Source organism: Bubalus bubalis, chromosome 12 (genome assembly GCF_019923935.1).
Source record: "Bubalus bubalis isolate 160015118507 breed Murrah chromosome 12, NDDB_SH_1, whole genome shotgun sequence".
In the NCBI taxonomy this organism is placed as follows: domain Eukaryota; kingdom Metazoa; phylum Chordata; class Mammalia; order Artiodactyla; family Bovidae; genus Bubalus; species Bubalus bubalis.
The window spans coordinates 3,326,980-3,340,116 of NC_059168.1; the positions used below are offsets into that span (position 1 = coordinate 3,326,980).

At 41.6% G+C, this 13,137-nt stretch overlaps 1 protein-coding gene across 5 annotated transcripts in view; it reads left to right on the forward strand.

The window, feature by feature from the left end:
* Nucleotides 1-13,137, forward strand: part of VWA3B (von Willebrand factor A domain containing 3B) — a 169,272-nt gene that overhangs the window by 26,385 nt on the left and 129,750 nt on the right. For 4 of the 5 annotated variants that reach the window (XM_025260668.3, XM_025260670.3, XM_025260669.3 and 1 more), the window contains exon 7: nucleotides 3,161-3,276. The exons of the other annotated variant lie outside the window; for it this stretch is intronic. In XM_025260668.3, coding sequence (XP_025116453.3) covers nucleotides 3,161-3,276 — 116 coding nt within the window. The remainder of the gene's footprint in view (nucleotides 1-3,160; nucleotides 3,277-13,137) is intronic. 5 annotated transcript variants of the gene reach the window in all.

Genomic DNA, 13,137 nt, shown 5'->3' on the forward strand with positions numbered 1-13,137 from the left:
AACTGTGCAGTAGTTTGAACGTTCTTTGGCATTGCCCTTCTTTGGGATTAGAATGAAAACTGACCTTTTCTAGTCCTGTGGCCCCTACCGAGTTTTCCAAATTTTCTGGCATATTGAGTGCAGCACTTTCACAGCTTCATCTGTTAGGATTTGAAGTAGCTCACCTGGAATTCCATCACCTCCACTAGCTTTGTTTGTACTAATCCTTCCTATTTATACAGTTCATGGTGTTCTCATTGCAGGTATACTGGGGTGGTTTGCCATTCCCTCCTCCAGTAGATGGATCATGTTTTGTCAGAACTGTCCACTATGATCCGTCCATCTTGGGTGGCCCTGCACAGCATGGCTTATTGCTTCATTAAGTTACACAAGCCCCTTCGCCACAACAAGGCAGTGATCCATGAAGGGGATCATAAAAAACTGGAAAACTCTTAAAGAGATGGGAATACCAGGCCACCTGACCTGCCTCCTGAGAAACCTGTATACAGATCAAGAGGCAACAGTTAGAACTGTACATGGAACAACAGACTGGTTCCAAATCGGGGAAAGGAGTATGTCAAGTTTTGTCACCCTGCTTATTTAACTTATATGCAGAGTACATCATGTGAAATGCCGAGCTGGATGAAGCACAAGCTGGAATCAAGATTGCTGGGAGAAATAGCAATAACTTCAGATATTCAGATGATACCACCCTTTTGGCAGAAAGTGAAGAAGAACTAAAAAGCCTTTTCATGAAAGTGAAAGAGGAGAGTGAAAAAGTTGGCTTGAAACTCAACATTCAGGAAATTAAGATCATGGCATCCGGTCCCATTACTTTATGGCAAACAGATGGGGAAACAGTGACAGACTTTATTTTCTTGGGCTCCAAAATCACAGCAGATGGTGAGTGCAGCCATGAAATTAAAAGATGCTTGCTCCTTGGAAGAAAAGCTATGACCAACCTAGACAGCATATTAAAAAGCAGAGACATTATTTTGCCAACAAAGGTCCATCTAGTCAAAACTATGGCTTTCCCAGTAGTCATATATGGATGTGAGAGTTGAACCATAAAGAAAGCTGAGCACTGAAGAACTGATGCTTTTGAACTGTGGTGTTGGAGAAGAGTCTCGAGAATCCCTTGAACTGCAAGGAGATCCAACCAGTCCATCCTAAAGGAGATCAGTCCTGAATATTCATTGGAAGGACTGATGCTGAAGCTGAAACTCCAATACTTTGGCCACCTGATGCGAAGGACTGATTCATTGGAAAAGACCCTGATGCTGGAAAAGATTGAAGGCAGGAAGAGAAGAAGATGACAGAGGATGAGATGGTTGGATGGCATCACCAACTCAATGGACATGAATTTGAGTAAGCTCCGGGAATTGGCGATGGACAGGGAAGCCTGGCGTGCTGTGGTCCATGGGGTCACAAAGAATCAGACACGAGTGAGCAACTGAACTGAACTGAACTGATGGTTGTGAGAACTGGACCATAAAGAAGTCAGAATGCTGAAGAATTGTCGCTTTTGAACTGTGGTGTTGGAGAAGACTGTTGAGAATCCCTTGGGCAGCAAGGAGGTCAGACCAGTGAATCCTAAAGGAAATCAACTTTGAATATTCACTGGAAGGATTGATGCTGAAGTAGAAGCTCTAATACTTTGGCCACCTGATGTGAAGAGCTGACTCACTGGAAAAGATCTCGATGTTGGGAAAGATTGAAGGCAGAAGGAGAAGAGGGCGGCAGGGGATTAGATGTTTGGATGGCATCACCAATGCAGTGGACATGAACTTGGGCAAAGTCTGGGAGTTGGTGGGAGACAGGGAAGCCTGGCATGCTGCAGTCCATGGGGTTGCAAAGAATCGGACACAACTTGGTGAGTAAACAACAACAATGCTTCCTAAGGCCCACTTGACTTACAGTCCAGGATGTCTGGCTCTCATTGAGTGATCAAACCATCATGGTTATCCAGGTCATTAAGACCTTTTTTTGTACAATTTTGTGTATTCTTGCCACCTCTTCTTAGTATCTTCTGCTTCTGTTAGGTTCATACCATTTCTGTCCTTTATTGTGCCCATCTTTGCATGAAATGTTCCCTTGATATCTCGATAATTTCTTGAAGAGATCTCCAGTGTTTCCAGTTCTATTGTTTTCCTCTGTTTCTCTTCATTGTTCACTTAAGAAGGCTTTTTTTCTCTCCTTGCTATTCTTTGGAACTCTGCATTCAGTTGGGTGTATCTTTCCCTTTATACTTTGCCTATAAGTGGTATCATACAATGTTTGTCTTTCTGATTTATTTCATTTCATATGATAACCTCTAGGTCCATCCATGGTGCTGCGAATGGCATTGTTTCATTCTTTCCATGGCTGAATAATATTCCATTGTATATATGTACCACATCTTCTTTATTCATTCATCTATTGATGGACACCTAGGTTGCTTCCATGTCTTGGCTAGGGTAAATAGGGCACCATGAACATTGGTACACAGGCACTTTTTGAGCTTTAAGCTACATGGAACTGCCCCAGGGACCTTGTTAAAGTGCAAGTTCTGACTCAATGAATCCAGGTGGGGCCCAGGAATGTGCATCCCTAGCCAGCTCCCAGGTGCTGCTGCTGCTCCTAGGACCTCACTTAGAGAAGTCAGGCCTTAAAAACTCGCCCACACTGAATTCTTTTCATTAGTCCTTATGCTCAGGTCCTGGGGGCAGTGTGTGTTTGCTGAGTTAAAGCTGACTGAAGCCCATCAGCAGCCCATCAGATAAGCCAATGGTGCCTGTTATCACCAAATTTCAACACTGAGCCCTCAGGACTATGGGCACTGTCTGGCCCCTCATTAGCTTCTTGGCTATCAAAACTGTGTTGACATGATGGAACCCTGGGAACAAAAGAATAAATCTCAGCACAGGGTATCATTTTTCCAGGATCAGTAAATACCATTTGGTTGAGCTAAGTGTCCTCTAATGAAACAGAAGAGTCATCAGTTAAAATCCCAATGGCTTCTCAATTCTCTGTTCTGTTCTGCCTTCCTGTCTTTTGTTTGTAGGAATTGACAAGGTACAGGGGAAAGCAGTGAACACTTGGAAGATTCTTAGCACCACAGAAGAGCAAATTCACAGCCTTGGGAGAATGAATAGGCATGTGCACTTACTAGCCTAATGTGGCAAATCTCTTCCTATTTCAGATTCCATGCATTTGCAGAGAGAACAGAGTGTGTAGAATTTCCTGCCTTTCCCATTAAGGATGGTGACAGTGTGATTACTTGGAATTCAAGGAAACTGAAAGGAAAACTCCCTCCAGGTATCTGGGGTCAAAAAGAAGTGTGTACTTTATGTCTTAATAACTCCAGATGATCCCTGGCCTTGAAAAATAAAGCACAAGGGAGAGAGACTAACCGTATCTTTTGTATTATTCATGTGGTACGGGGCAGAGTTCATAGATGTTAATGGAGCATTTGGCAGCCTGGCAACCAGGCATAAGTGTTTTACCTGAGGAAGTAGCCTCAGTGAGATGTGTTTCCTAGCTTGGGAAACTTCTAGAGACACGGCCCCAGGCGTGTCAGTGCGGTCTTCATTCTTGGACAGGCAGAGCTGCTCTGGCCCGGGTTATCTGGAAGCTATAATGAGGATGCCCTCACTTCTTGTGGGTTTTCTGCTGCCTCCCCGTCAGGGCTGGCAGTGCTTCTAGATGTACATGCTGGATGATCCTGCCTCTTGTGAGGGCCAAGGGCATATAGGAAACTCTGGAGGCTGAATGAACTTCCTCTTTCATTCAAAAGATGTGATCAGAGAGTTTAATAGGCATTGAGAACAAGCTCAGGAAATAAGTGAGAAATAGTACTGTGATTCAGGAATCCAGTTCTAGAAGCTTCCTCCGAAAGCAGCAGATGGGAGTTTCTTTGGGGAGCTGATGAGATTGCTAAGCTGGAAATACACTGAGTAAACACCACTGAGAGGAGTGGAGCAGGGAAGGTAGCTCCTGTGGGAATGTGAGATGACCCAGCACAGAGGGCATTAGAAGTCTGAGAAAGCCTATCCCAACCCCTATCTTCCCGCTCATTTATGATAATCATCAGAAAGATTTCTAGCTTCAAACAGCCAGGAACTATTCTTTGGGGGTAGTTTGGGGCTGGGGAAGAAGTGCAGGGTACACATGTTTGCAAGTTCCCTCTGTTTACATAACAGTGTTGCAGAGGCTCCAGAGAGAAGGGCCCTGGGACTGCGTTGGAGCCACTTGCATTTGCAGCTCAGGGGTTGACACACACTTTGTGAGTTCAGATTCTGGGTCGCCCCAGAGCAGGGGAGAGGTTCCAGTTGAGGTCATCAGGGTCACTGCTTTGGGTCACTTACACCTTTGCTCTCATGGTGAGGTGGACATCTCCAGGGGATTTGAGAAAATGTCAGTTGGTAAGCAAAATTGTTGCTTATCTAAGAAAAACATTAATTTAGGATGTATGCCTTTGAAAGTAATTTATAAGATTACACCTAGTGGGCAATGAATCAGTCAAAGTAAAGAATGTGAGATGTCACCAGCTCCCCAAGGCACACCAGTGACCGTAAATGGGGTTTAATTCAGGCCTATGTGTTCCTTGGCAACTTGTTATAAAGGGAAGCGTCTCTGTCTGCATAGCTTACATTTTCAACAACTACCCTCTTTCCAATTACCTTGAAGCATACAAATCAAATTACAGATAAAAACAATTTTCTTAGAATGAGGTCCTCAGGGTGTGGCCTGCCATTCTAATGCCATCTCAGTGATCACATGTTCTGAACTAGGGAGAGAATCTCAAATCCTAAATATGTGATCTTGTCCCTTCAATCCATCACAGTGTCCTAGAAATGCCAGCATTTCAGAACCTACCTCTCCTACTCAAAAAAAAAAAAAAAAAAAAAAAAAAACCCTGCCCAGAAATCCTTGAGATGGTTTTGGTTTGGAAAATGTGTGCTTTTCAGCCTCACTCAGGCTCAGAGGCAGTTCTCCAATCTTGCCCTGATCAGTTCCCCCTCCCTGTCTCTCCATCATCTGTCTCAAGCATTTATCAGTTGAGCTTCTTCAAGGCCCTCTCTAGTCTCCTCTGGAGATAATTCCGCCTTCTGTTACGTAGAAAAGACATACTGTCAAGTGCGGGGTTGGAGGAGCAGTGCTCAGAGAAGCGAACTGGCAACTGAAAGAAATGTCCTGCTGTTTCTGACTTTGAGGTTTCCAGAGCGTGAGTTCCCCTCATCCCATGCGCTACATCAAGGCTATAAACCTCTGTAGTCAAGATAATAGTTTTTAAAAACTGTTGTAAAATGTACATAAAATTTATCATCATAAGGACTTCCCTGACAGTCCAGTAGTTAAGACACCATGCTGCAGCGGGCATGGGTTCGATCCTGGGTCGGGAAACTAAGATCTCATATGCCAAGTGGCACAGCCAAAAAAAAATTTATCATCTGAACCATTTTTAAAGTGTTAAGTACATTCTCTAAACTCAGGAGTGTCAAGTACCTTCACTGTGTTGTGCAACCATCTCCAGAACTTCGTCCCTCTTGGAAAACTGAAACTCTGTACCCATTAAAAAAACCTCTCCATTTCTCCCTCTCCACAGCCCTGCCCCCAACATTTGCCATTCTGCTTCCTGTCTCTGAATCTGACTGCTCTAGGTAATTGGAATCACACAGCATGTGTCATTTTGTGACTGGCTAATTTTACTTAGCACATGTCCTCAGGGCTCATCCATGTAATAGCATGTCAGAATTTCCTTCTGTTTAAAGGCCGAATAATATTCCATTCTCTCTTTGTGTGTGTATAGGGTGCAAGTCCAAGGCTGGCCACTTTCTTTGGTTTCTAGAATTCAGTTTAATGTTTGATTCCAGTGCCCTACTATCGCAGCAGATTAGGGGAAAGTTAACCCCAGTCATTCCCAGGGATGACTCCTGAGCTTTTCCCACAGCTTGGAGATCCTCAGCTGTGCTAAGGCATCAGGAGGCAACTCTAGTAGTTGGATATCTGTTCCTGCAAATTGCCCTATAAATATCCCCTATGCCCGTCTTATGGTCACTCCATGCTGAGCAGTTCTCTGCTATTCCTGTGCATGGTGGCTTTGGATGTGGGAGTCCTTTGTAGACTCTACCCCCCACACCGTTCACCCTGGGACGAAGGCCCAGGGTGCTGCAGAGACTCAGAGCCAGTTCTCACCTTATCCCAGGATAAGGGGATTTCTTCTCTTCTTCCCCAAGCCAGGGGGAATCTCCTTCTAATCTGGGATACCGCTTCTCTTCCTATTGCTTCTTAAAGCTACCTGCTTTGTAAACCCCAGCACCTCTCCTTGGAGTGGGGGATGGGATTAGGCTTCAATAGAAAAAGCCAGAATGTCTTGCAGGCTGTTTCCTCTTTCTGCTCTGCCTTTTTTGGGGCAACTTTGCTGTGTTCCTGATACCTGCATCAAGGTGGAGGAAGGAGATGGGGAAGAGAAAAATACAGGGAGAACAGATGAACATAAAAAATATGATCCAACAATACACATAGAGGAAAACAATAGAATGGGAAAGACTAGAGATCTCTTCAAGAAAATTAGAGATACCAAGGGAACATTTCATGCAAAGATGGGCACAATAAAGGACAGAAACAGTATGGACCTAACAGAAGCAGAAGATATTAAAAAGGGGTGGCAGGAATACACAGAAGAACTATACAAAAAAGATCTTCATGACCCAGATAACCACCATGGTGTGATCACTCACCTAGAGCCAGACAACCTGGAATGAGAAGTAAAATGGGCCTTAGGAAGCATCACTATGAACAAAGCTAGTGGAGGTGATGGAATTCAGTTGAACTATTTCAAATCCTAAAAGATGATGCTGTGAAAGTGCTGCACTCAATATGCCAGCAAATCTGGAAAACTCAGCAGTGGCCACAGGACTGGAAAAGGTCAGTTTTCATTCCAATCCCAAAGAAAGACAATGCCAAAGAATGTTCAAACTACCACACAATTGCACTCATCTCATATGCCAGCAAAGTAATGCTCAAAATTCTCCAAGCCAGGCTTCAACAGGACATGAACCAAGAACTTCCAGATGTTCAAGTTGGATTTAGAAAAGGCAGAGGAACCAGAGATTAAATTGCCAACATCTGTTAGATCATAGAAAAGGCAAGAGAGTTTCAGAAAAACATCTACTTCTGTTTCATTGACTGCGTGGGTCACAACAAACTGGAAAATTCTTAAAGAGATGGAAATACCAGACCACCTTACCCGCCTCCTGAGAAAGCTGTATGCAGGTCAAGAAGCAACAGTTAGGACTGGACATGGAACATGGAAAGGAGTATGCCAAGGCTGTGTATTGTCACCTTGCTTATTTAACTTACATGTAGAGTACATCGTGTGAGATGCTAGACTGGATGAAGCAAAGAGGGAATCAAGATTGCTGGGAGAAATAGCAATAATCTCAGATATGCTGATGACACCACCCTTATGGCAGAAAGCAAAGAGGAACTGAAGAGCCTCCTGATGAAAGTGAAAAAGCTGGCTTAAAACTCAACATTCAAAAAACTAAGATCATGGCATCCAGTCCCATCACTTCATGGCAAATAGATGGGGAAACAATGGAAACAGTGACAGACTTTATTTTCCTGGGCTCCAAAATCACTGTAGGTGGTGACTGCAGCTGTGAAATTAAAAGACGCTTGCTTCTTGGAAGAAAAGCTATGACCAACCTAGACAGCATATTAAAAAGTAGAGCCATTAGTTTACCAACAAAGGTCTGTCTAGTCAAAGCTATGGTTTTTCCAGTAGTCATGTTTGGATGTGAGAATTGAACCATAAAGAAAGCTGAGTGCCAAAGAACTGATACTTTTGAACATGTGTTGGAGAAGAGTCCCTTGGACTGCAAGGAGATCAAATCAGTCAATCCTAAAGGAATTGAGTCCTGAATATTCACTGGATGGACTGATGCTGACGCTGAAGCTCCAATACTTTGCCTACCTGATGCAAAGAACTGACTCATTGGAAGAGACTGATGCTGGGAAAGATTGAAGGCAGGAGGAGAAGGGGATGACAGAGAATGAGATGGTTGGATGGCATCACTGACACGATGGACATGAGTTTGAGCCAACTCTGGGAGTTGGTGATGGACAGGGAAGCCTGGCATGCTGCAGTCTTTGTGTAGCAAAGAGTTGGACACAGCTGAGTGACTGAACTGAACTGAATGATAAGCATAAATATGACCTTTTATAGAGGTGAAACCTTAACCCCAGGATGGGCTTTCTCTGAAGGAAGATAATATATCCAGTTGCTATTTTTTATTCTATAAAATAACACTTCAGGAATCAGTGTTGGAGAATGGAAAACGGAGAGTTGGCATGCTATTAAATTGGTGACACATATAGGTCTGGATCTGCTCTGTTCAGTATGGGAGCCGCCAACCACATGTGGCTAGTGAGCATTGAAGTGTGAATCCAATTTGAGATGCGTTGTAAGGAATCCCCTGGTGGTTCAGTGATTAGGATTCCGCACTTTCACTGCTGGGGGGCCCAGTTCAATCTCTGCTCCAGGAACTGAAATCCCACAAACTGCACCGAGTGGCAAAAAAAAAAAAGGTAATGCACTGTAAGTGAAAAATGCACCTAGAATCTCAAAGATTGAGTGGGGAAAAATGCAAATTACCACGTGAAAAAAATGTGAATTATCACAAAATCTATTTAATATAGATTAAATGTCAAACTGATAACATAAAAATATGCATTGCATCAAATATTATTGATAAAATTAAGTTCTTTCTAACTTAATTGTGGCTGCTAGAAAATTAGAAATTATATATGTGGTTCACCTATTGAATTAGTATTGGATTGTTTTGCTCTAGAGCCACTCTAGCTGCATCATCACTTAAGCAGCTGTGTAACTTTGGGAAAGTTATTTAACCTTTCTGCTTCCTTTTCTCATCTATAAAATGGGACTAATAAATTATTATTATATTATACTATATTATATTACTGTTTATGTGCCATGTGCTCAGTTGCTCAGTCATGTCCAACTCTTTATGACCCTATGGACTGTAGCCCACCAGGCTCCTCTGTCCATGGGATTCTCCAGGCAAGAATACTGGAGTGGGTTGCCATTTCCTTCTCCAGGGGATCTTCCAGACCCAGGGATCAAACCGCATCTTTTGCATCTCCTGCATTGGCAGGTGGATTCTTTACCCTTGTGCCACCTGAGGAGCATATTGCTGTATATTATATTATTTGTGTTAAATGATGAGGAGGCGGAGAGAAATAAAGTGTTGTACTATGTTCAGGGAACTCAAATGCAGTAAAATTAAAGGCCCAGGCTTTGGAGCCAGACCTAGGTTTGGATTTATCGCTTAGCTGTGTGATCTTAGTTAAGGTACTTAACTAATCTGATCTTTGGCTTTCTTATTTATGAATGGAGATGATGATGTTTGGGGCTGTCCTCATGGCACTAGTGGCAAAGAAGCCACCTGCCATTGCGGAGGCATAAGAGACTTGGGTTCAATCCCTGGGAAGACCCCCTGGAGGAGGGCATGGCAACCCACTCCAGTATCCTTGCCTGGAGAATCCCACGGGCAGAGGAGCCTGGTGGGCTACAGTCCATGGGGTTGCACAGAGTCAGACATGACTGAAGTGACTGAGCATGCAGCACGCACGATGATGTTCACCTTATGGGTTGTTAGGAATATATTTATATATGTGTGTGTGTGTGTGTGTGTGTGTGTGTGTGTACACTGTATAAAACACTGTGTGTATATATACACGCACACACAGTGTTTTAAGCAGTACCTGGCACATAGTTAACCAGTCAATAATTTATAACTTGTTATTGTCATAACCATCATCCTGTGGGTTACTCTACTGTTATTACCCCCAAGTAAGCAACTTAAAGACTGAATTTGTTTACCTTTACTTCTGTCATTCCAATTCTCATGTTTGTTTTAATTCTTCTATTAAGTACATTTAGTTCTGACTTGCAGTCCATCTGCTTTGGTTTCCCAAGCCATCCCTTGGTTGGCTAAAGTTTATCTTCTAATAGTTTCTCCAAGGAGGGAATCAGAGAAAAAATATCCCCAATGTTTCCAAATGTTCTTTTCTACCTCTTTATACTTAAGACATCTTGGCTGGATGGAAAGTTCTGGCTCACATTTTGTTTGTCTTCTGTGTGTTACGGATTGTGCTACAGTATCTTCTCATAGATCATGCTGCCGAGAAGAACTCCAAGGCCAGCTTAATTTTTTTTCTTTCATAAGTGACTTGTCTTTTGGCCTGGTTGCCTAGGAGTTTCTTTTATTCCACCAAGCTTTATTGAGATACAACTGACATATAGTATTGTAAAAGTTTAAGATGTACAGTATGATGGTGTGATACACATATATTGTGAAATGATTATCACAATAAGCTTAGTTAAAGCATCTATCACCTCACATAATTACATTTTTTGTGTTTTGAGAGCATTAAATATCCTCTTAGCAACCTTCAAATGTATAATACAGTATTGTTAAATATAGTCACCACACTGTACATTAGATCTCCAGGATTTACTCATCTAATAACTAGAAATTTGTACCCTTTGACCAATTTCTCTCCATTTCTCTCACCCCAGCCGCTGACAACAACCATTCTACTTCCTCTTCTACAACTTTGGCTTTTTTTGTTTTTACATATAAGTGAGATCATAATAGCATTTTGTCTTTCTAATTTATTTCTCTTAGCTGCCCTCAGGGTTCCTTCTATCTCATGACTGATTAATATTGCATAGATAGATGTTTTAAATTTTTATACCCGTAAAAAGTAAAATATAAAATCACATTTTCTAAATTCATTCATCTGTCAGTGGATAATTAGGTTATTTCCATGTTATGACGGTTATAAATAATGCTGCTATGAACATGGGAGTACAGATGTCATTTTAAGACAGTAATTTCATTTTGTCTGGTTATATACCCAGAAGTGGGATTGCTGGATCATATGATACTTCTATTTTCAGTTTCTTGAGGAACCTCCATCCTGTTTTTTGTAGTGGCTTCACAAGTTTACATTTCCCAGCAACAGTGCACAAACGTTGCCTTTTCTCTACATTCTCACCAACACTGTTACCTTTTTATAATAGCCATTCTAACAGGTTTGTGCTGATGTCTTGTATTGATTTGTTTTTCCCTGATAATTAGTGATGTTGAGCACCTTTTCATGTATGTGTTGACCGTTTGTATGTCTTCTCTGGAAAAATATCTATTCAAGTCGTTTGCCCATTTTAATTGGGTTGTTTGTGCTTTTGCTAATAAGTAGTTTGAGTTCCTTTACATTTTCTGTGTTAACTCCTCCTAAGATAAAAGGTTGGTAAGTATCTATTATACTTCCATTCTGTAGGTTGCCTTTTGTTTTACTGATAGTTTCTTTCTCTGTGGAGACAATTTTTAGTTTGATATAGCCCCACTTATTTATTTTTGCTTTTGTTGCTTGCTGTGTTGGTGTCCTACCCCCAAAAATTGTTGCCAAAACCTGTATCAAGGGGCTTTTCCCCTGTGTTTTCTCCTAGTAGTTTTACAGTTTCAAAATGTTTAAATTACTTAAGTTTAAGCCTTTAATCCGTTTAGAGTTGATCTGAAGAGTGGCATAAGATAGAGGTCCAGTTTCATTCTTCTACGTGTGAATATTCAGTTTTCCCAACACCATTTTTTGAAGAGACTATAATTTTTCTATCGAGGATTCTTGGCTCCTTTGTCAGGTATTAGTTGACTTTATATGCACGGATATAGAGACTATCATACTTAGTGAAGTCAGAGAAAGACAAGTGTCATATGATATCACTTATATATGGAATCTAAAAAGAGATACAAATGAACTTGCTTATAAAACAAATAGACTCATAGACATTGAAAACAAATTTGTGATTACCAAGAGGGAAAGGGTAGGGGAGGGATAAATAAGGAGTTTGGGATTAGCAGATACACATGACTATATGTAAAATAAATAAACAACAAAGACTTACTGTATATCATAACTGTGTCTCAATTTTAAAAATATGGGAAAAAAGGAAATTCCATTGCAGTCCGGTGGTTAAGATGCTGAGCTGCCACTGAAGGGGGCGTGGGTTCAATCCCTGATTGTAGAACTAAGATGCTATATAGTGTGGGGTAAAAAAAAAAGGTGGGGGGTTAAAAAAAAAAAAAGAAAAGGAGTGAATTTCGGGTAATAGGAAAAGATGATGATTTTCTGAGAGAGTTTTTGTGTCCAATACGCCTGGCAAAATGGTGTTAGGAAATCTGTTCTGCTCCACAGTATTGTTCTGAAGTCCAGAAATGGTGTGGCTGTAAAAATTTGGCTGATTCTACCTTCGGAAACTAAACTTTTTTGTGTGTTGGTGAAGGAAAAATGCATGAAAGAAACTAGGTATTACAAAACCAAAATTTACTTATTTTAAGGTATGTTCTGCCTGTCTGGCTTAAGGAGAAAAAGCAACCAAGTCCTTATCCTTGGAAGACATTGTGATCTTGAATTAGGTATTTAAATTTTGCAGGCCCATCACTCAGACTTGGCATCACTTCTTTGTTTCTAAGCGGTAATTTAATTTAGAAGCACCGACTGGTGCCTGTTTATGGTTTACTGAGAGCAGTTCTCTCAGAGGTCTCCTTCTTGCTCCCCGAGAACTCAGTTTAATTCAATAGATGGAGCCGGAGCAGCTGCACTTCCAAAACTATTGCCACATTACAGATTATGAGGCTGAGACTTTAATTATCTCCAAAGTCCTGCTCCTCCTAATGGCTTGCCTTGGATTTCTTATTAATACTACTCTGAGACAGTCCTCTGGTTAATTAAGCACTTATTAAATGCCTTGTGTGTGCTTTGGAGTCTCAATAGGGGTGAGGAGGAAATTCAAAAGGAATAGAAGACAAAGTTCCTATTCAGGGAACCCCAAAGTCTTAGGATATCAATTTGGCTTCCACTTGGTAATTTAATTTCCCATGATAACTATAGGATCTCAGTTTAAGGTTTAAGAATTGCCCACCTACACTCAATCTTCTTCTTCCCTTAAGATACATCTTCACCTGATATATGGGAAGGTCTCAGTTCAGTTCAGTTCACTCAGTCGTGTCCAGCTCTTTGCCACCCCATGGACTACAGCATGCCAGGCTTCCCTGTCCATCAGCAACTCCCAGAGTTTGTTCAAATTCA